Raw genomic sequence first — 23,867 nt, forward strand, 5'->3', positions numbered from 1 at the left:
TGTTTGTTTGTTTGTTTGTTTGTTTGCCCTCTGCAGCGCGTGGCGCTCAGTATGGAGGATGATGGATCCCCCTGAGGTCATCCCCACCCCCCACCCCACCCCCCTCCCTCCCATGTCCATCCGTCCTTTCGTCTCGGACCCGTGGTCTCCTGGGGAGACTACACCACCACACAGCGAGAGCAGAGGAGACACGCACACACACACTCACTCTCTGAGTGCTACCAGACAAACTGGGTTTGTCTTTTAGTGTCTGTGTAAACCCGTATCCTCTCCTTTAAAATGAGCTATTACAGACTAACAGTAACTACTACTTACTTCCTACTTCTCAAAGCACTGTTCTTACTACTGCATCTCCCTGTAGGAACGGTAGGAATCAATGCTGCTTAACAATGACTAACCTTATACACATGTGCTTCTGGAAATGGTACTTCTGAAAGTCCTGATGGCTTTGCTGCCTCAGTCACTACAGGAGAGTCTTGCTGTGTTTCATGAAGTCGATGCTGGATCATTTTCTGGCATTCTAAACACACAGAGGCTGCTGGGAGTGCTCCCTGGTGGGGTTGTAAAGGTAGGCTTCGCCATGGGGAGGGCAATAGCCCAGGAAGCGGTGGGAGAGAGCACAGCAGCTAGCCCCTCTGTTTGCATGGAATTCTTGGAATTCACACGTACCTTGTGTGAAGATCTGAACTAAATGATACTGTATGTACAGTACAGCATACATTAGTAGACAATCTACAGATTGATCTGAAGAAGGATGGAAGACACTAGTTACATGGCATTTAAGACAGGACCAAGTACAGATGAGCAAGTCATAAGTGTTTATATCTTTTCTTCTAGAAATCTTCCAGTACCATGCTGACTGTATTTAGATGTCTTCCATACAAAGCAGGTCCAGGTGCAATCCTTTATGGTTATGTAACATGTAAGGCTCTGGAGCTGGAAAGGGAGACAGCTTCCCATGATTGTACCCATGTTTTTATAGCACACCAGTTTTTATAGCTGGGTCTTCCATGTCCCAAAGCTCCCTGTCTCCGAGCTCTTCTCTGGCCTCCTCACCAGCAGAAAGGCACACAAACTCCCAACTCCTTGCAAAATCTCCAACTGAGTGCAAACTCCCAACTCCCTGCAAACTCCTGGCTCCCTGCTATGCTACAGGATTATTACACTTCACCCCAATGTAGAATTTTTTTCTTTCTTTTCGCCATTGCAGGATTGATCATAAATTGCTGTGTGTTCTGTTCTGATAACACACACAAACAAATAAGGAAGAAAAGAACTGATTGTGGTTTTGTTTTTTTTCTATTCAAACCTCACACACTTCCTCATGTTCCTGCTCTGTGTGTCACTCTGTAGTAACTAGCCTGCTGAAGATGTCACTGTTTACGACATTGTACTGTACTGACCAAAAGGCCAAGCCTGGGTGACAGCCCACTCTGATTATTTAAGGGATTTGAACATATAGGCTTATATCTGTGCATATCTGGGTCTGCAGGATGAATGAATGGGCCTTTATCCCCGTCTCAGTGCATCCCAGGAGCACTGCTCGACTCTGTAAGGCGCAAGCTGACAGCATAATGGAGCCCTGTAGTGAAGAGGGCTGGCATGCTGCTCAGGCGTGTGGAAGTTGTTGAAGGGGACACTGCTGTAACACTGCTGTAACGTGGCTGTCACTGCAGCAGACAGCAACTCTGCCACTGTGTCCAGTCTAAACATAGAGGAGAATCCCACCCAAAAGCAGGTGTGTCTTACGCTCGCTCATGACTCCTGTCCTGGATTTGCTGAGAGAAACAGGCTTTGACATGCAGTTTAAACTGACAGTAGCACAGGTAGATGTTCTAGATGCATTTTGATTGCAGTGGTGAGTGCAACCCCAGGAAGCAAACCCTGCTTTGGACAAATCAGATTTTTGGGTTGAATTTCTCTTTAAGTAACTGTCAGACAGGGAAAATGGGTGACTGCCTTTTTTTTGTGTGTGCGTGCGCGTGTGCGTGCGCGTGTGTGTGTGTTCACATGCATGCGCTGTGCTGCATGTGGGTGGCCTTGCATCTGGAGTGCTCGTTTCTTCTTGGCCACCTCTGCAGTTGCCCCTTTCTACATTGACGAGAACTCCAATGAGTTGCTGTATGTTTGATCATAATGTAGAAAAACGAAGAGTGCGTAGGAGTCTGCTGGTCAAGGTTCTGTCAGTGTGAATTGTAGGAGTTGTGGGTGACGGATGGAGTTCAGCTTCTGTGTACAGCTGTCTTCTGCTTTAGCTTATGAGCTCTGGTGTCATGCAGCCCAGCTTCCAAATCTTGCCACTCTCCTGTGAATGGCAGCGTTGGGATACCTGTCCTGTCTATGAAAGGCAGCAGTGGGACATCTGTCCTGTCTGTGAATGGCAGCGGTGGGATATCTTTCCTGTCTGTGAGTGGCAGAGGTGGGACATCTGTCTTGTCTAGAGCATGGTGTGTTTTGGGGCGAATTGGTCATATTTCACCCTTAAGTGGACCTTTAGTGGGTTTTAAGTGGACCTGTTTCACAATATGAAATTGAAGTGAAAGGTTATGAGTAAATCTTGTTTAAAACATCATTTTTCCGCTTCACTAGCGTAATAGTCCAGTCTTGTCCCATTCTTGTCCACTATGCCTTCTCCAGCCATGCATTTTCCAACCTGTCCAGAATTCTACCTCACGTGGAATTCTAACCATCGTTTCCACCTAATAGGCCAGAACATTTTATTGATCATTACTTGGCCTTCCTTGTTACCAACCATACTTCCTTATTCTCCTTATTCTAGTTTTGTTGGTGGTTGTTGTTGTTGTTGTTGTTGTTGTTGTTATTGTTGTTGTTTAAATACTCATTACCTTCTTTTGGGTGTAATGTTAGTTCATCCTTTATTCCATTAACTTTCTTGCACACTTGCACCATTCCAAACCTTTCTCTCCACAATCTTCCCTTTGTATGGTACATAACTCATACTTCAAATACTTCGTTGACACCAGGTCCAATAATGTGAACCATATCGGTCTCAGATTCATAAGAATCTTAGACAAGCAATACAGGGTAATAATAATATTTGTCTTTCTCCAGACTTTGTCTGGGTATGCGTGTGGTTTTTGTATGTGTACATATTCATGACTCATTGTTACAGGTCTTGCTTTAAGAGATCAGACATCTTTTTCAGAGTAGTTGAGACTCCATAACTTGCTAAATTGTTTATCAGGTGGAGTTCAGATCTGGAGTTCGCTCATCTTCAAACATTCTTTTTAAAGAGATTTTTTGATGCCCTGAGCTCTCTAGTTATCAAGGTGTTTGAGGACTATTTGAGTTCAGTATGACACACAAGGAAATATACTGAGCATGATTTTTGCGAGGTTTTGTGAAGTTGTAGAACAAGTTTTTCGATTGTGTCGTCTAACTTAACATCTCTGTAGATGACTCAGTTCCTTAGGAACCTGTCCACATTCTTATTCTATGCATATCTAATGGTAATCCCTGCCTTCCTGGGTCTGTGGAGCAGAGCTGCCCCCAGCTGCTTCCTCATCTGTCCCCTACACCACTAACATCAGTTTCTAACCCATCTCACCTTTCCTCATCCGCCTTGTTGCCCCAGGATGTACGATGTTTTTGAAAGGGCTATCTTTTCCTCCATGCGGAAAAAAACACGCTGGACTGAACTGGAAGAACGAGCCGGAAGCTTACTTGGAAGTGCTCTATGCTCCGTCGTCCTCAGTGGTGCGGACGAAGAGGGCAGAACATACTCCCTCCCCATCCCCCCAGTGGTTGGACTTGCGAGAGAAATTTTGCTGGCTTGCCTGTAAGCCTGGCCCCTCCCACTGCAGGCAGAGACAGTTCGCTTCATGATCTGTGAATATTATGACCTCCATTTTGATTTCCCTTGTGAGATCATGTACTACTTGAGGAAATGGTCAGGCGTTTGTTTGTTTGTTTTTGTTGTTGATGTACAATAACAGCAAAAACGGGACATTTTCATCTTAATTCAGAATAACTTTTCTCTCATGTGCTCATTCCAGACATTTTCTACACTGCTGCACAAACTTTTCAAGAAGCCTTCTGCACTGTGTAACTGATTCCATGGGGGGAGGGGTTGACAGTAGCTGTCCACCGGGTTTGAATCATGATTTGTAAATATGTTTTCATGCCGCAAAACTTTTGATAATGTTTTAAACATTTCTGTAAAAAGATGTCTATATTAGTCTGTTGGAAAAGAAGAAGGAGTGTAGACCATATGTACAAATAAATTCATATGAGAGAACTGGATTTCTTTACTACTTGATTGTAACTAAAAATTAATCTGCCAAAGTGTTTTTATTTTATTTTTTTCTGTCTGATTTTAATTAGCGTTTTAACAGTAAATCATTGCAGAAATAGGTATTCATGTTGTATTTAATTCTATTTAATAGATTCTGTTCTTTGTTGAAGAGAGAATGATCAGTTTAATTTATTGGTGCCTTGTTTGTGGTTTTGTTTGTTTTTCCCTCTTGTGTCTATGTAGGACTTTTTGGGGATTGGGTGGTTAACTTAGCAACGCTGTACTTACATGGAATATCTGTACTGTATGCCAAAATGGTCTCACTCACGTTTCTATGAAAATTGAGCTGTTGATAAATATCTCTATATATTGATATATTAAAATTGATTTTAAAAAAATCCACATTTTTGCTAGACGGTCTTTTCGAATGTTCTTGGCAGAATTACAGTTGCACTTATGTCGATGTTTCCACTGGTCTGTTGAGTTGTTTAAGTAACTGGTGTTTCATCACTGCAGCCTGCTGTGCATGTCTGCTCGTGGCTGGCAGGATCTCTCCCCCTGCGTGTTGTCTGGCTGTGCAGAGTTGATGGTGGCTCTTTGTCTGGGATTGGCAGGAGGACCTTCCCCCCTGGCATGGCACTCTAATTTGGGTAATATCTCTGTTCAGCTTTAGCCTGTGCTGAGCGAACGGAAGCCCCAGTGGCCTCCCTCTCTGACAGCAGCCCAGACATTTGAGGGGTATTATATTCATAAGGTTGCTATGGTATCTGGGGGGGGGGGGTGTCTCCATTGTTGTCAAGGTTCTTGCTTCTGTTTGACATCACCGTGTTGAGCACACGATGAGACAAGGTCATTTTGCTGCATGCCATTGTGGCCTGTCATTGTCTTAAAAGAGAAATGAGAATTCCACTCTTCTTCTTGATCTTGGCAGTCACATTGAAATTTATTGTAATACATGACTTATTTTTTGCCTGTCATAAGCAAAATTATAGGATAAACCTTGTTCCTTTTGACTAATTTCTAAACATCCTCTTTTGTTCTCTTTTAGTTCAGTTTTCAGTCTCTTTTGGTTTTTGTCCATGAATTTTATTAGCGGCTTTAAACCTGAAAGCAAGTTAAAAATGTACCACGTTTGACTGTTAGTATAGTATATGAAAGGCCCAACACCACCCTTATGCACACTAACCAACCTACTTTTGCATAACCTTTTCACAGCCACCAGGGGGCTCAATGCCCGTCACACCAGGCACAACGACAAGGGCTTATTCGCCAGTGCATTCATCTTTTCCCTTTGTTTTCAAGGTCTGATCCGTGCCGTATCTGAGTGGGATAGATTTTGTGAGTATGTTTCCTCTTTTGTAATTCCTTAATGTCGGCAGAGTGGGTGACATTTAGCACCCCTCCCCCACCCTCTCCACCCCCTCAGGGGCATCTCTCCAATTATCACGTGGCCTTTGTGCATGTGGCAGGGAGCAGCAGAGAACGCGAGTACACGGGTGTTTGTCGGCGAGCCGTGGGGACAGCTATTAAAGAAATAAGTGCTGTTAACTGCAGCAGGGAGTTCTCCTGTCGCGGATGAGGAAGGAGAACACAGAGCGCGACCTCAATCTGCTCCCTGCTTTCGCCTCCCTCCTGCGCTTTCTCTCCCTGTTCAGCTTTTCACTGCCCTATGGTAATTAGGATGATGTACTGACAAGTAATAATCCACCCCTTCTTTACCTCACAGTCCCAGATTTTGGCATTAGGCATTTTCTGATTCATTCCTCCATTAGTCTGTACAACAGAGTGACTGCCATTTACCCTCCTTCTGTTTTTCATGTATTTCAGACAATGGAATGAATTTATATTATGTTTTCTGCCCTTTCCCTTGTCCAGAACTCGTAATAAGTCTCTGTGGTAGGTACACGCATGACATTTTAGGGAGAGGGGTTTGAGTGTGTGTGTGTACATACGTGTGTGCTGTCAGCAGTTGAGGGAGTCTCCAGCGATAAAGCTCCCTAGGGGAGTCTTTGACAGACACATCTGTGGGGCAGAGCTGGAGAGGATTTTGGGAAGCCAAAGCCAGTCTGTTTTTAGTATGCACAGAAAAGCCCTAGGCTGCACAGCCCAGCCAAGACCTGCAACTCTGCTTGGACCAGGTTGGGCCATTTGAGACTGAGAACTTCAATCCTGAGAATCAGCTTCTACCAGAGGGTAAAAAAAATAAAAATACCAAAGGGCCTGTTACATTCATACCATCCCTCAGTTATATCAGCCTTTATATTTCTGTGAGCTACAGAACCTTGAACACAATATCTGTTTGGTAAATATCAATCTAAATGGTATAAATGTAATGATATATATCTCTAACAGTTCAAGGTAGGCTTCAGTAACTAAGCAATCATATGTCCAGGAACACTGTTGAACTTGATGCTACACTGAAAAAAAAAATTCAGTCTTTGTGGAGAGTAACACTGACACCTGCTGGAAGACCATGTCTTTAAACCAAATCCCACAGATAACCTATTCACCTATATTTGGCTTACTAGGTTTGCTACCTGTTTATATAATAACTGAGTATTTTATAATGCCTAATTAGCCTGAAATAAACATAATGTGCATGCTGGTGAAAATCAGCATCAGCGATTGTTCAGTAACACACCTGAAACATACTCATACGGAGTCAATAAATGCACCAATATTAAATATTGTTAATAATTTATAATAATTTTAAAAATAAATTTGCCAACCAGTATGATGGCTGATTATTTAGCAAATATGTTGTCTGATACCAATAATGTAATAGTATAGCATTTACAGGAAAATAAAAATATACTTTTCTTTTTACATCAGCTGAATTATAACATGCTCAACAAATGCACTTAACTAAAACTTTTTTTTTTTTAAATATGGACATTTATGTTCCTGAAATATATGCAAATTAAAACTAAACGGAGGATTACAAATAGACCGTGACCTCAGGGAAAGGCTAATCATGCAGCATGATAAACTCCATCAGTTTCAGTAATAACAGATGGAGTAGCATTAGCATCATATATTTTTAAAGCTTGCTGCTTTAGTCTTTTTACATAAAAACTGAGGATATGCAGTTTTAGGTTTAATGGGGAAATGTAGAGCTGAGTTTTGTTTGATGCTCATATCTTCATATTATTTATGAGTGGTACAATCAGGTAATTAATAACATTTGTCTATTTTAAGCATTGCTATCATTTTTACACAAACCCTCTCATATAAGGGCACAATCAAAGGTCATTTTAAAACAACTGGCCAATGGTCGATTGTGTTGTTCTTGCTTGTTTTCTCAATTTTTCATTTCAGACCTCCTGAGAGTAATAGTTTAATATGCAGTTCCCCCAGTAGTACTTCTACCCCAGCTGTGTTTTGTCAGTGCCATTTACTGTAAAGACAACAGCATTTGGCAGCAGTGGTCACACAGTCAAATGATCAGAATTAAAAAGATCATTTAGCTGATATACATTATCATAGGGTATTTGCTTAAATCAAAAAGACACTTCAGTAGAGACAGGAATCCATTTTGAAGTTTATTTAGCATAAAATGTCCACAAATTAAATGTGGAAAATAGAAACCAATTTAATGAGCCACGACTTAGTTGTAAAAGATCTATTAAGACAACCTACCATCACCATTACCTTAACAGTTTGTAAAAACTAAAAATCTATCAAATTAGATCAATGAATAACCTTAGAAAATGGTACAAAACAAACAATAGCACTGAGGCAGATACACATAGCACATAAGAAATAAATAGCACCAGTCTTACAATGCCCTTCTGCACCTTCTGTGCTAAACCCATGCTCCATCATAATCATATACAAAATATATATAGTTATCAAATATAAAAAATATGGACATATTTCCTTACAAAGAACCTTTCAGCAGTAATACTGAAAAAAACATTCTCTTTACATGGTTAAACATTCCAACATTAAAAAGGTACAGGTCAAACATAAGATCAATATGCTTCATTATTTTTTATAAAATCAAATTGTTGAAAATGGTTTGTGCAGACAATGGGTAAAGGTTTTTTTTTTTTGTCAGAGTTACTGGTGTTGTATCATATTTTAAAAGAAATGCAGTTCTAAGTTACATTTTCTAGTTGTTTTCTTAGATACCAGGCCACTTTTTCACTCAAAAAAGCATTTCTTTACTTGTTATCTTTTAATCTATTTATAAATATGTATGCATCGTTATAAACCCAAGTCCAGTAACATATACATTAAAAGTTCTTTAGAGGTGGCAGTTAAAAGCTAAGTGCGATGTGGTGGTGTGGTGCTTAAAGCTCTTCTGACTTTACACAGAACACTCAAATTACAAAGAAAGCTTACATTAACCTTTGGGTTGCTAAGGTATGATACTTTGGGGGAATTAGATGAGCCTAGTCACAGACGGCAGAATTTTTCAAACAGAATCCAAGAAATTCAGCGAAATGTATGTACCCTCGTTTCCTTCTTGGAGCAGTGCTGCTGCTAGGTCAGACTGCCTCCATCGTGCCTGTGACAAGTGTAGGGTGAAGCTCCACCTCAGTCTTTGGCCTTTTCAGGGGCCTATCTGAGCCCTCCTCGTCCTCCTTCTGTCTGGCCAGCCTGTTAACAGCTTCTACACTCAGGCTGCTGGTGTCAGGATCAGAGCCTTAGTGGAACGCTGCGTCTGGTGTAGAAAGATCTGGAACACGTGAGGAGCCATTTGTGTGGCTATTGTCAGATAGGGGGTCATTAATGCAGGCAAGGAGTTGCCCAGAACACTGAGAATCACCACCTGTGGTATTGGCAAAATACAGAAGACTAATTAATGTGGGAAGGGGCTAAACACTAGTAATGTCCAAGCAGTGTGAAAAGCTAATGAGCAGCATAACTTACAGCTGTGTGTGGTGCTGCTGCAGCTAGAAGGTCCAGCAGGAGGAGCAAGTGCTTGGCTGACCTCACTGCTCTCTGCCTCTCCCAGCAAGCGGTCTGCAGGGTCCCTGCAGACACACACCACACAAAAAGTCAAGCTCTTAAGCGCAGATCCGTTCTTCATTTATGATGCTCATAAGAGACCCCTGGGATCTGACATTCAATAAAAGATCACTTCATTTATGAAGACAAGAATCTGTATGGAATAAGCACTGAAGTTTCAAATGTGGATTAACGAAGGTCAAATTGTGTGAATGTTGTGCAAAGTTCCTCCAAGATATGGAAGATGGAACTGTTATCAAACGCGTTATGCAGGATCAGCATAACTGAACATGGTCTTCAACAGAAAATCACATTCCACTAGCCAGTTTAATATGGAATGTTAGTAGAAGAATCCCACACTGTTCAGTGCTGTCCAAGTTCATTAAGATTAGGAGTTGATTTACATGGTTTAAAGCAGTTACACTGAGCTGTGCAGAGCTGGAGATCTCTATTACTATTAACTCAAGCTGAAATTTGCAAACACGGAAGAGGGAAATTCCATAATGCAAGCAAATAAGATGGGAGGAAGGGGTTGTTTTCATTTTTACAGGAATATCTGGTACACTTTAATTTATTCTGAATGGAAGGTTTTGTGTACTAATGATTTGTGGAGTCTCTTAGGTCCCAACAGTATTTGTAGAAGACGACATTAAAGAAGCTCAGTAATGGTGAATCATTGCATCATTTGTTAAGTCCCACTGTGCAAACTGCAACAGAATAAATAAGGATTGTGTTGGTTAGAAAAGAACTGCTTAATATTTAAGAAATTTTGTGCTTGGATTTTTTTCCCCCATTATCATTCATTACCACAATACTTTGCTTTATAGCTACAGACCAACAATACTAGCACACCAATTTTGTTTTCCCAAATGTTTTGCTGAGTTTCATTAGAAATTTGGCTGGAATCAGAAACAACAGGTGCTGCAGTCACTATGTACAATAATGAAAGTTGACTTACATGTCACAATGAGGAAGGCTTGGTTTTCTTTGCCACAGTTTCATTTGCTGTACAACGAAATCATAATAGTCACATCTCCTTCAACAAAAAAGAACACTATTCTACAGAGCAAGCTCTGGAATGGTTTAATGAAGCATGCAAAACAAAATGTATTAAGCACATTAATGTTTTCCAAACTATAACTATCGGATTAAAACATTTATTTATATATCGACACCTGTGATCAAAGCTATGCACAACCTTTTTAGTAAATTACTGTATTTAGGTTTCTAAACTCACTTTGTTGGCCTGTACATAGTTTAGATTGTTTCCATAGGCTTCATCTACTTGTTCAAAATCCTGACATTCCTCTTCTGACCAAAGTAACAGCTCTTCTGAAGAGAAGGGGAAGCATTCACAATAAACCAATCACCCGTTACTCCTCCAGAGCATCAATGAATATTTAACCCCCCACCCACCCAAAAGTTAGGACATTTGAATACATCACTGCTGTCTTTAACAAAAACAGCATAGTAAGTTATACTCTAATTTAAAGTCATGATTACTGTTTTTCCTTAAACTGTAGTTAAATACACATCAAATTAAGAACCTGAGATGCTTACCTTTAGCAGGCTTTATTTTGAACTTTAATCTTTTCAAAGCTTCTTCTTTGTTAAAGTTGCATTTTACTAACTCATAGAGAGCCTAGATTGTTGACAAAAAACATCAGCCAAAAGCTGAGCTTATAACATCAGAATGAAAAGCACAAACAAGTACTAAAACTTATCAGAATGAAAAGTATGCTCAGACATGTATAACAGAAAGAAATCCAAGTATTTCCAGTATAACAGAAACAAATCCAACATTTGCCATTAAGCTACCTGCTCGTTGTCTTTCATAAGAGGCCTCTCTGGAAGGGTCTCTACACCAGTCTCCTCTTCGATGCGTTTGGAAGCCTCAGCTAAATATTCCACTACCTCCTTCTCTGGTAACAGCTCTGGATTCCACAATAGCTGATCATCATTCTCATATGCTGCAGTCACAAAAAAAAAATGATGGAGTAATAGAGTTCGGTGACATACGTCTTTCATGGCTCCTTAAATGAGAGTAATTCAAAAATTCTCTTTTGGTGAATTTTACCCTTTTCGTTTTCTTTATATTTGCACAGACCAGCAGGTGTCTCAGCCTGGTACATTGGCCCAACCATAACATCCTGGAAGTCCAAAAAAATATTTAGAAAAACAATACAATTGTGTTGGTATTTAACCTGAAAACGTAAGTACAAATAATATGCATTTGGAAGTTCACCTTCTTCCATTCTTCACATGGAATATAATCCTCATCCTCTGACTCACCCGCATTGTTACCTATGAATGATAAATTCGTGGAATGGACAATTTAGAGAGCTATCACCCTATACTGGGGAGGAGGAATATGTACTTGTATCCTTGATTTACAACAGACCATGTAGGGCCACTGGCACTCTGCTTTACTTCACACTAATGTAACACCCACTACTATAACACTGCCATGATGTTGTTACTGGCATGTTGCTACTGGTCCACTAGCAGTGGTCATGTGGTTATAAACTGAGCAGTAAGGAAGGAGCTAAAGAGTGGTTACAGTGGGGGTAACAAATGAGCTACACTCTGTACCAGTTCGCCAATGAAATACACCTACATGACAGGTGTGCCTAGAGAGTAGCCACTTGGCACAGGTGCCAGGCATGCATTTGTAATAAAATGGCTGGGGAATGTACAGCATGAGCAAAGTAGCAGAACAAGCCAGTAAAAGGCATTTGGGTGCATTAAGCCAGTGTAATTCCGTTTGTGTGCATTAAGTGGAATTTTAGGCATACCGTCAAAGTAGCTGCCAGGCTCAGAGCAGATGAGCTGAGCTGTGCTGAGTGCCCTGTTGTAGTATGCAGAGTCATCACTAGATGAGTGGGAGTCATCCCCTTGAACGCACACCACAGAGGCCTCCTGACATAGCCAAGCACAGGGCGAGTAAGTGGAGGAGTGAACACTATTACACCACAAGGTTCAATCAAAAATAAGTCTTCTTTGTTTTGTATTTTCCTGAACCTCGTGGACTTTCTCTTGGGCTGTGTTGCTCTGGTGGCCCTCTGAGACACACTGCTCGACTGTTCCTCCGTCATCCTCTTCGGCTGAGTCTGCCCCACCATAACCATACATCTTTAGCAACTCATGGATGGGCATCTCTCCTTCCTTTAGCATAGACAGAGGACATAAAACAGAATAAATAAATATTCAAATGAAAAGGACCTATTTTCGAGTGACTGAATCAATAAAATATATTATATATAATTTGACATGTGCATAAAAGGTCAACAATAATATCCAATATGTAACATTTTAGAATTAACCATTTAAATTCCTGCAGGCACAAAAGTATAACACAGTATTGGGTTAATAAGTATGGTTATAAAAAAAAGCATGTAGCTGTAACTCACTCGAGTAAGGTCATCTATCTCAGTACTAAAGTTAGTCTCTCCTTGTAGCATCTCTTCTTCCTCCAGGGTCTGTTCATCATCAAAGTCATGGACTAGCATGTCTGCAGATGGCTCAAAATCACCATCTTCATCCTGGATGCTGGATTCTCCTAGTTTTAAACAGATGCTTGATGGTATCTAATCTTTTTTTTCCATTTCTTTACCTCACTAATTGCTTCACTGCTGTTTAGCAGTGACCTACATTATGATATATTTCGGTATGCGTTTTTTGTTTTCCTCCTTCATGATGATGGTAGATGTCAGGTGGCTGAGTTTACTGTGGATACTATTGTACAAGCAGTCAAATACAGATATACCTTTCAGGTACTATCACGGAGAATCTAAGTTAAACTGATACGTGCATGCTAGTTAACAGTTGTCATGACATTAGCATGCTGATAGGGACGCACAGCAAATTTATTTGAAAACAATACTATTCAGGTGGATTAAAGTTATTTGGGTAACTATTGTAATAAGAACTTTTAAAAGATACAGTGTTGACAATTACCTTGTGTACTTGCACTGGTGGTGGAGAGCTGGAAAGAGTAAACACAAAGCATCAAGAATTCAAAATCTATTTTTTAAAAGAAACTCTTCTATAGAGCAGGAAAAGGTCAACAATAGTTTAACACTATTTAACACATTATATTAGATACTACTAGACCAAGTCTTTAAGTATATCAACATTTTGACTGATATATATATTTTTTTAAACTCGTCAGGTAATCAATTCTTTGTTGAGAACAGAAAACTGTTAGAAGCACAAATTATCATCATGTAAGATACTCTTACAAACAACCTTTTGACACAATTTTGGATAAGAATACCGTTTTTCCTGTACGCAAAAGCGCCTTGAGTTGTAAATAACAGCGTAAGTTTCAACTGCTGGGTTAAAATTAATAAAAGGCCTAGATAAATGAGGGCTTCGCTGTTGCCGCAAAAATAGCTTGATCTACAAGTACATACATACGACATAAGCACGCAAGCCACGAAAACAGTCTGGTTGTGGAAGTAATACAAATTATGTCTGGTAGGATTTTTCAAAACTGCACTGAAAGCAAGGACCAAGACAAGTTTATAGTCTGTGTTTAGAAACCACGCTTATGATAAAATACAATTCGGTAAAGGAGCCTTTCTATTTAAGAAAAACTGCAAATTAAGCGCCAAGCGTGTCTTAACAGGACACGGCATTTCGTATCACTTGACTAGTCCGCTTTAGCTACCCAGATCACACTGAACCAGATAGCTGCAAATGGCGTTAGCTAGCTAATTCAAAGCGGAGACTGGGTTGAATCAGTCTTTTAGAAGACTTTATTCTGATAGCTAACTAGGTAGTATGAAAGGCTAACGAATAGTAAAACTGGGAGCAAGCGATAGCTAGGTGAAGACAGCATTCAACAAGCGCAGTGAACGCTCAAGTAGACAATGTTGTGGTGTAAAACTTGGGATTTTAAGATATAAAGTTTAACATAAATGAACCAGCCACGTCGCCACACGATTCGCACGATTCAACAAGTCACACGCAAATTCAGCGGTACGAAAGTTTGATAGCTGGTTAGTTAGCGTTAGCTAACTATAGTGTTTGGGGTTTAGGTTTATTTTTGTTTTTCTTTTTTGCGTTAGCCGAACTGGCAGTTACCCGAGCTAACTAAAAAATTGGGAGCGCTGAAATTCTGAAGTGTAAGTACATTAGCTCTAAATAAATCAATAGTGCTCATCTAAACTACAAAAGAAAGCATCGTTATGTATGACTTCCAATTTTAGCGTAATTATTGCTACGCTTTATTTCTTACCTCCGCCATTATTGATTATTGCGTGAACTGTGAAGCTAGCGATAGTACACCGTGACACAATATAAAAGTCTGATTCTACAAAATTGGCCTTAGAATAACTCAGAAATATTTCGGTACAAAGCGAAATGTTGTCTTTTCCAAATAAAAAATATTTTGTTTTGGACCTTCATAAATGTATTACATTGTAATATGTTAACTTTTAATGCACTAACCTTTAATCTACGGGCATTACGATTATAGATAGCTAGTCTAAAATACTGTTTACATGTTAATGGCTTCGGCAGGCAAAGGAAATTCAATGGCAGTGCGAAATATTAGTTTTTTTAATTATTATTTTACCTGTCTTCTATGACTGTAAAAAATGTTTTAAATGTCCAAGACCTTTCCTCCTACTAATCGCTCTTTAATTTTACATCGTAAGTAGCAGACAAGGTTATAAATGCTATATAATCTGTCTTCAATGTGGTAATTCTGTTTTATATTTGTTTAATATAAACGCTTTTCTGAACTGTTTATGGAAACACGGGAAAATCTTGAATCTAAAGTCACCCTTCATCTTACATCTCCACATGACTATGCTCTGAAGAAACGGCCATTCTACTGTGTGTGGCAAATGTAGACTAACAATTTTTCCACATACACCATTACCGTACACGTGAAATAAAGGAGCCCTTTTATTTCCTCCAGGTGGGTGTTACATTGTCTAATACTAGACATTTGTTTATAGTGACTAATCTTGGCATAACTTAAAATATTAGCTCAACTTGCAATGGCAAATAATTGCAAATGGGTAAAAATTACAATTTGGTGACAATCTAAATAAATCAGAGCAGGCATTGTATATCAATGAATCATATTAATTATTACAAAAAGATTTGTCCACAAAGTATGATATTATGAAGAATAAGAAAACAACTAATGGAAAACTTAACTGAGGTATTTTAATATTATATGCAGACACAAGCTCAGTTTCTCATTGATACAAATCACTGAACTTCTTACATGAACTAAACAAAAAAATTTACAAACCAGATTTTTTTATGGGAATAAGGTTATGGTTAATACAAGCCATGTTCATGTCAAGATGGTTAGTGGTCTTTTGAGTACCTTTAAAATAACTGAACAAAAAGAAACAAGGCACAGAAAGTCTTTCAAACCTACACATTTCTATAACATCCATATCAAACAATTAAACTGCTCGACAATAACCAAGTCACTACATGTAGTTGAAAGTACATGCACTAGATACATTCATAATTACATGGGGTATTCCAGATGTATAACATCTAGAAAATATTGACAAACCCCCAGAACATATCAACATTTTGACTTGGTCAAAAAAGTACCAATATCAATCTTGATGTATGCAAGAAATTTTAATTTCCCTCATTACTCATTAACCAAGTATAATTCTAAAACTAAGACAAATCTGAATAAATCCTCAACAAACTGCAGCATATGCTTCCTTAATGTTAATGAAAAAAAGGATCTGTAAACTCTCAAAGTGCAATGATGACATTGTTCACTTTTAAAACAAAAGCGCATATAACAGGGTATCAGTACAAAACAAGATACTATGCGACATTCTTCAGTACAAAAGTTTAGAAAAAAAAAATGCTGACATTTTCAAAAAGGAATGTCCAAAGAGACTTTTATAATATTGAGAACAGAACCCCTTTCTTGAAGCTTAATATCCTAAGCATTTACTCAACATTAAGTAACAGACATGTAGCACAATCACAAATAAACAAATGTCATAATATTCTCATAAGCTATTTAGGGAACATTCCTGTAGTTTTTGATATAAGAATTCAAGTTGAGTATACCCAAAACACAGCAAAAGTATTCCAAAATACAGTATGCATCTCCCTTTTTCTTACTAAAAATACCAAAAAGGAAAATAATAGCAAAACCTTAATTGCTAAAAAATCTGACAATAAATAATGACCTAAGTAACTAGTCCAAAACATTTATAAAATAAACAACAAGCACCTCAGTGTGAACACTGCACATAAAAGCATGGAGCAATCTGGATTTCAACACCATCACTCCCTTTGTTGAAACCTTCACCATGCCTGGGATGCTTGTTTGTTTTACAACAACAACAACAAAACCTATTTATTTATTTATTTACCTATACCGTTGGATTTAATGCCAACCTGATCTTGACTAGTTGAGATTTTACTGAAACTTTTACTACCTTTCACTAGTCCGAAGGCTTCTTTTCATGTCCATCTTGAAAAGGCTGCTCCTTACAGGCTACTAAAACTTGTAATAAATACTAAAAGATATTGTTCCCTGGTGCCATTGACAAGGAGTGACAAAACGCCTGGTCATACAGCCACTTTCCCCTTGCCTTCCAGTTTGTCGATACCTTCACTCTGTTTGGCAATCTGCTCCTCTGTGAACGTTATGTAGGAGTACACTAAACTTCCTGCAATACTGAGGCAACAGAGGTGGATTATGAAGCAAACAATAAGACAGATGCAATAATATGAAATATTATCAACACCTAATTTCTGGAATTTCTCCCTTTTATTAATTTTAAATCCGATTCAGGTATATAAAAAGCACACTGTATGAATGTATCGGTGCAGCAAAGTGCCGCAGCCCACATACTCTAAATTCCTCCCACTCCACCCCAACCAAAAAGGAAGCCAATTAACTCAGAGAAACAGACAGAAAGAGGAAGAAGGGTGAGAGGAGAGAGAAAGCAACAGAGAAAAAGGAAAGTCAGTTGAACAAACACGCACACAGCTTGAAAAGTGTCAGATGTGAGATTTTATTAGTGTGTGTGTAAAATGTGTTATAGGACTGCCTCACAGGAAATATTTGCATGCATTAATTCATGTTTTCATTCAGACCCAAGGCATCTCAAAAGCTTCCATTTAATTCTTAATTGAGGCATTTAATTTTTCCAGTAAAATATAGTCTGATAAAATATTTAACCACTATGCAATGGTTACTGCATTATGACTCACTCATAGTTTATCATTTTATTTTTAAGATATGGCTAATAACATGAGTAAAAGATGTGCATTTTATGATGGAAGATTAACAGAGTTCTCCTAGTAAACAGTATTTCTAAAAACTGACGTTTAACTTCATACCTGATGTTCAGACCCATGAAGTTAGTCCATGTGAAAATATAGTCCCCTCCAAACACCATTCCAATATAGGTCACCAATATGTTCTGTATAGAAGGAAAGTAATGAAATACAAAATCTAATGATCCAGTTTGTCAGTCAGCCTTGCAAATATTTAAACAAGCTTACCTTTAGGCAGCCAACAATAGTAGTTGTTAATGCAGAGTTGTACTGAGTGCAAAGCACAGTGGAATACATCAAAATAAACCTAAAAGAAGAAGAAGAAAAAAGTTCAATATTACATCTTACAAAATGGCTTAGTCTGTTGTTTATTTTGCTTTACCCCATTATGCAAGACATGATGAACTGTCCAACAAAGAAAACATCTGACCATCCATCATAATCCAGAGCCTAGAGAAAACAGGAAAGGATCAAATAAAATATCGATCATACAATACTTTCTATGAAGCAACTGCAGTTTACCAACAGTACATTCAGTAAGACATATGTAACCTATGCGTAACTTCTGATAAAAGCTTTAAAAAACAAGCAAAAAATGCAATCTGTCTTTCATTAGGTGTGAATATCATTTGGTTCTGTCGTTTTCCTTTCATTTTGTTTTACTTCAAAATAATCAGCAATGAGGCAGCAGTACATATCCTTACAAAGTAGAATTAATTGCTTCTTCTATAACCACTGTTTTGAGTTAAGCTTTGCACCACACTGATCACAACTGCCTTTTAAAACCATGAGCAGTGTTAAAACTGCAAATTTCCCAACAGTCTCCAGGCCACGCCATCTTCAACGTATTTCAGCACATTAGGACAACAAACGAGAGGTTATTGTTGAATACGGAAAATCATTAATTTGATGAGAAGCAAACTGGTGCTTAGAACTGGGTTGTTCTGTATATCAAAAGATAGAATACTATCTGTCCAGTAGTGTCATTTCCACTTGCTTGTCTAGGGACAACACCAGTCCCCAGGTAAAACAAACAAAGGCCAAATTACTCAAGATCTTGGTAGAGCAAAGGCTGAAGGGTCAATCTGTGAAAAAGTAATGAAAGTGCTGCCAACTGATCAATAAATAGAACATTTTAAAATAATGTAATGCATTAACAACAACTGTTCAGGCTCCTGTTTCTTTATATTACCAAAACCTTACAGATGCTTAATTCCATGCACGACTCAGTGAGCCAGTGTAGTCATACTATTTACACTAATGGATATAATGGTGCCTTTGTGAATGAGGCACTGGAGCTCCTCTGAGGCAGAGCCTGCCAAAATAACTGGGGCCTCCTTGTGAACGGGCACAGCTATATAAAATGAGGCATTCACTGGGCAAGCCCCTGACATGCAAAGCTGTAATTTCAGTTCCAAGAAGACATTTCAAAACAGTTAAGGTAATTGTGAAATATGTACTTTAGAACAACTTGTTGAGTCTGAATCTTCATCTCTAGACTGACAAATCAGAAATCTATGTTTGTCTCATGAAACTAGTCATTATGGAAATTTCATGATGCTTAAGAAAGGAATCCAGAAAGGAATTTATGACTAGCAGTAAAAGGAATCCTACAGTGCAAGATCTCAATGTGGATGCGACCTTTCTAACCAGATGGCCTGTCTAAAGCTGCCAGATACCCTGGGGATCAGGTCTTGCTGTTGTACACACACCACTAACAGAAGTTATTTCAGGATAAAAGTCCACCATTTTCCCACCCAATTAACTGTTCTGATATTGACACAATCAAAATGTTGTGCTATATGCCTTAAACACCACTCACTATTACAGATTTCTTACCCTCTCCATGTCTCCAGTGACATGTGCCAAAAGTAGTGTTGGCAGGATCATAAATAAAGCGTTGTAATATAGTAGGCCATACTTTCCCAGCTCCTGAAGAAGAGGAGGAGGGAGGAAATGAGAGAAAAAAACAGCAGAGAGACAGACAGACAGAGAGTTAGTTGTGATAGTACACTGGTACATTCCTGCATGCAGATGTCAAATTCCTTCTGTACTTGAATTCAACACATATACCCTAAGCACCTCACTAGCTACCCTAAAGCTAGCTGACATATGCAATGAACTGCCGTTGGTATGAATCAAATGTCAGTTACTTACAGGAATGTAACTCAAAGAGCATGCTTAAAACTAAAAATACTCAGAGCAGTCATCTGCCTTTCTGCTCTCACATGGAACAAGACAAAACACACAACCCTGCTGAACAAGCTTTCCTGTTCGCTCGTAGCTCTATGTAAAAAAAAAAAAAAAGATTCTAAAATTACAAAAGTAACATACCAATCTATAGAAGGCTGACAACTGCAGAGATACCCCAATAACCCTGCATTATAAACATGGTAATTAACGTGACTGATTAGGTTGTCACTCAGCCTAAAACAAATGTAATAATAGTCCAAGTGAACTCCCATCAGCCCCAGTAAAAGGGGCGGGAGTCATTTGGAGTTGCAAGTGAAATAACATGTTTTTTCTGGTTGTTTTGTAGGTTTAGAACTGACGCAATACAGTTTTAAAAATGAAATATGATGAGATACCCTACTACACTATGTGTGCTTCTTTTACCTTAGGACCATTGAACTACTCATGCACTTCAGAATATTAAAATAAGTAAACTTGCTACCCTTATGAAATGAAGCATAGTAATCTTCAGATTGTACTTACATTACAAAATAATCCTTAAATTATCAATACCAAAAAGATATCAAATTAAAGTGAAAGTAGGTCAAATAACCTGAGCCATTATACAGCACTGCCTCTGACTGAATACTGAACACTTTGTTCAGGGAACTTACCTTGGAGTCTAGTTTCTGCTTAACAAAAGCCCCATTAGCAGCAGTTAAGACATCATTCAGCAAGATGAACACATACCCTTGCAGGTCAAAGGACAGGTCAGCACTGAGCAACAGATTCAGAAGACACAAAAATGTGCAAAAAGTTGTAATCAAAGCTTAGAGCCACAGTCAAGAACAGGAAAGTTGTGGCTGCACAGTTACGAAACACAGAAAGAGCACAGGACCTACGGTCATTCAGTAAACCAAGGAAAGCTCTGAATGTTCAAATCCAGTTAGTTAGTTAGTAAGCAACAGAATTCCATCCTAATTGTCCATTTAAATATTCTACAAGAAAATTCTAAAAGTGTTGAGCAATGAGGGTTTTTTTAAATAACCAATGGCAACATCCATAATAATAATGATAACAATAATAATTGCACGTCTTTTGAGGCATTACCTTGCAGCCACGAAAGCTCCAAGGATCATTGTGACTACAGTAAGCTGAACAGACCGGGAGAATTTCTTTCTGTGAAAAGCAGACCCAAAGATGGTTATTATGGTGGTGATGTCATCAGCACATCTTTACTGAAAGAGCACCACTGTGGTCATTCACTGCTATGTAGATAGCTCACTTTAACAGGAAGCCTTCTGCAAGCATCGTGAAGAGAATGGAAAATCTTCTCAAGACTGTAAACATTGGCAGACTAAACAAGGAAAGAAATATGGAAAATGCATTCAATCCATTTTCAAAATGCTGTAAATGCATAAGAGGCTGTAAATGCATGCCAATATATAAATAAACCTTGGTCTACACAGTACACATACACCATTAATAACAGCAATGTTATAAAAACTTGTATGGTTAATAAGAATAATAAAATAATAAACAAATATGAAATAATAAATAAGAGCCTTTGAAAGGTCATACTTTAGCCTTTTTGTTCCAAACAGTCCAGTTACTTGATTCCCCACATACAGAAGAGGTAGAGGAAAGGTCTGAAATGAAAAGACAAAACCAGACTGGCAAGTCAAAACCATAACAAGGACAAGATTCTAGGAGTCACAGCTAAGATTAATTTCTAACAAGTACCACATTAACAGAGATTATTTGGATCTTAATCTCCTGAGCACTTATGGGATAATATTTGATCCATGTCAATAAAAGATACAAGTTGCACTTCCAGAGAAAGTGTGAGAAAAGATTTTTGAAAAGACAAGTTCTGACAACAGGTGTATTTTGTGTGGCTGATGTTGCAAACCTCTGAGTCATTTTATCAACACTTTATAATATCCCTCCTATGCTGGTCCAGACCAGAGCTTTTATTCGTTACATACTCTGCTCTCAATGGCTCACAATAGGGCATTGGTCACAGGACATAGCACTGTCATCATGTTCTAATTTGAGTATTCCTTTGGTCACACTGACAACCAAGTTTACTAATAGAACTACAATCAGGCTGCTTTCCTGTAACAGACCCCCAGTAGCAATAAGCATGAGCTGTAAAAGTGGCAAAACTATAACTGATGCATCTACAACTCAGCCTCATCTAGTTTGTTTTTTAAAAATGGGCCATTAGTTTAACGTTGTCAACTATGAAAAGGTCTTTGTACCATCCCCACGTTTTGGGTGGCATGCAGCAGACATGATTAATTCACTTGTAAACATGCCTTCTTAGTGTCAGTAGTACCTGAGCATGTTTTGTCTGGACATCAACCATCTTTTCTAATGGATGGAGGAGCACGTCTTACTTGACGTATTAAAGTGCTTATATACGTTGATTCACAAACGGTATATGCATTTGTTTATAAACACGGCATTATCAAACTTAACTGCATGTGAATTTAGACAGCTCCAATTCCAGTTTAAGGTACTTACCTTCTTAGGTATGCTGAGGTCACACCCCGGGAAACTTATCACCCGGAGAGCCTTTCCCACCCACAACACTACTACAGTCGCCAGCATCTGTCGACGACACGAGAAAAGCCTCAAAATGGGCATCCGCCTTACTGGAGGCAATTGGAGAAAGTTTCGTATCCTAAGATAGCAATTTCTCTTACCTGTCCAATGCCAAGACATATCGATGAGGGAAACCTGTAAATCAGAATACTGCTTTTAAAATATATCTTTATTGGAATAATGTTACGCAGAGTGGCTCATTGCAAGATTATGATTTTCATGCGTTTAACGACGCAGGATACAAGTTGCAAACAACTCACGAATGCGCTCGTAATGTTTTTTTCTTTCTTTCTGAAATTAGGGATGTGTTCATTTGTCACGGCTTGGCCACTTTATAACCATCCCTTGTCGGAAAACTCTAGACTTCCACTACGAGGTTTTCGCTCGCATTTACACTATTGAAATGCTCGACGCAAATCGCAATCTTCCCATCATTTCAAACGGGAACGGCTGAACGCATCTGATAATTTGACGCCCATCAAATCTTTAACTTGCTCCCTAAAGATTGCTGGCTAGTCTGGTCACGAGTGAAGCTCGCTCCTACACAAGACAAAAGTCTTCTTACCTGTAGTTTGTCAGGACGCTTTTGTTTATCACAACTATAAGAAAAGAACTGATGCCATAGAAAGCAGCCGCAAACAGCTTGATTAAAATCGTTAATGTTTCGTCCGCCATTCCGGAGTGTCTTTTCTTCGGCTTAGCTACATTCCCTTACTTTGAATAGTGTTCTTCTTTCTCTCCATGCTGACGCCTCTAGACTTCCGCCATGTTTGCAATGTCTACGTACAATCTGATGTCATACATTTTCTATTTTTCTAACATAAATAGTACTCTCTGTTACCACCTTGCGGATAAATTATGCAACTGCGATAGCAGTATTACAAATACCCAAACCTTAAAAGAAGGTTACCGGTTGGTTATTAATTACAAATGGGGTATTATATAACAAAATTGCCATTTTAAATTTTGGGTTCAGTGATCTTTTAATTCATGCTCTCAGCAGCTGGAATGTTTATTGGCTGTGGATGGTGCCAGGAGAGCTGATCTTGCAAACACTCTCAGTGTCAGCAGTAAATACTACTGTGCCTGAGGAGGCCCCAGTGTGATCAGCAACCACTGTCCCCTTTCCTGAAGGTGTAGGGTTTTGGAAGTCACAGTTTAAACTATTTGGTGGTCTGGAAAAGCTTTTCCCTCACACACAGAATCTCTTACATTCTATAACTTGTGGCTCGAGGAAGTTTTTGTGGAAGTTTTGTGCTGTTCACATCATTTTGACTATACCTAACAGATTTAGAGATTAACAGGAAATTCTTGTTCTATAGAACGGTGGCTGGATTCTGTTGGGTTTGCAGGGCTGAGGTGTGACAGCTGCTGCTTAACCTTCTCCATGGAGTGCCTTGCAGTGGATTAGAACAGTGGGGGATTTTTACAGGGTCACAGCTTTGACTGGGATTAATGCCATTAATCACACGGCCAAGGCAAGTAGAAGAAATGTTGCTTATTCTAGGCATGGCCAGAGGAATTAGCAATCCTTTGTTGATGCAGGCAGACACTTCCACTGAAGACACATGGCCATGATTATGGA

At 38.9% G+C, this 23,867-nt stretch overlaps 3 protein-coding genes across 5 annotated transcripts in view; 1 reads left to right on the forward strand and 2 right to left on the reverse strand.

The window, feature by feature from the left end:
* lrp8 (low density lipoprotein receptor-related protein 8, apolipoprotein e receptor) overlaps positions 1 to 94 on the forward strand; it is a 110,492-nt gene extending 110,398 nt beyond the window's left edge. For both annotated transcript variants that reach the window (XM_035524327.1, XM_035524328.1), the window contains exon 19: positions 37 to 94. In XM_035524327.1, the coding sequence (XP_035380220.1) occupies positions 37 to 75 (39 nt within the window). In that variant the 3' untranslated portion in view covers positions 76 to 94. The remainder of the gene's footprint in view (positions 1 to 36) is intronic.
* A 7,690-nt stretch (positions 95 to 7,784) lies between these two features.
* Positions 7,785 to 14,485, reverse strand: mier1a (mesoderm induction early response 1a, transcriptional regulator). Of its 2 annotated transcripts, none has more exons than XM_035524755.1 (13): positions 14,454 to 14,485; positions 13,169 to 13,196; positions 12,622 to 12,770; positions 12,233 to 12,376; positions 12,007 to 12,130; positions 11,457 to 11,515; positions 11,289 to 11,361; positions 11,030 to 11,181; positions 10,772 to 10,853; positions 10,449 to 10,543; positions 10,170 to 10,216; positions 9,134 to 9,237; positions 7,785 to 8,939 (listed from the first exon to the last, which is right to left on the reverse strand). In XM_035524755.1, exons 1-13 carry the CDS (start codon positions 14,460 to 14,462, stop codon positions 8,908 to 8,910), a joined length of 1,098 nt encoding a protein of 365 aa, XP_035380648.1. In that variant the 5' UTR covers positions 14,463 to 14,485; the 3' UTR covers positions 7,785 to 8,907. The 2 variants fall into 2 exon arrangements, with proteins under 2 accessions (XP_035380648.1, XP_026854689.2); XM_026998888.2 differs by having other exon boundaries at positions 7,785 to 9,032.
* Positions 14,486 to 15,374: 889 nt separating this feature from the next.
* slc35d1a (solute carrier family 35 member D1a) lies at positions 15,375 to 23,059 on the reverse strand. The gene is made up of 12 exons (XM_026998875.2): positions 22,848 to 23,059; positions 22,384 to 22,417; positions 22,202 to 22,288; positions 21,254 to 21,321; positions 20,958 to 21,029; positions 20,783 to 20,851; positions 20,347 to 20,449; positions 19,340 to 19,432; positions 17,883 to 17,950; positions 17,729 to 17,807; positions 17,564 to 17,646; positions 15,375 to 16,895 (listed from the first exon to the last, which is right to left on the reverse strand). The coding sequence occupies exons 1-12, from the start codon at positions 22,955 to 22,957 to the stop codon at positions 16,787 to 16,789; spliced, it is 975 nt and encodes a 324-aa protein (XP_026854676.2). The 5' UTR covers positions 22,958 to 23,059; the 3' UTR covers positions 15,375 to 16,786.
* Positions 23,060 to 23,867: the final 808 nt, after the last annotated feature.

This window comes from Electrophorus electricus, chromosome 3 (assembly GCF_013358815.1).
Source record: "Electrophorus electricus isolate fEleEle1 chromosome 3, fEleEle1.pri, whole genome shotgun sequence".
NCBI lineage: Eukaryota > Metazoa > Chordata > Actinopteri > Gymnotiformes > Gymnotidae > Electrophorus > Electrophorus electricus.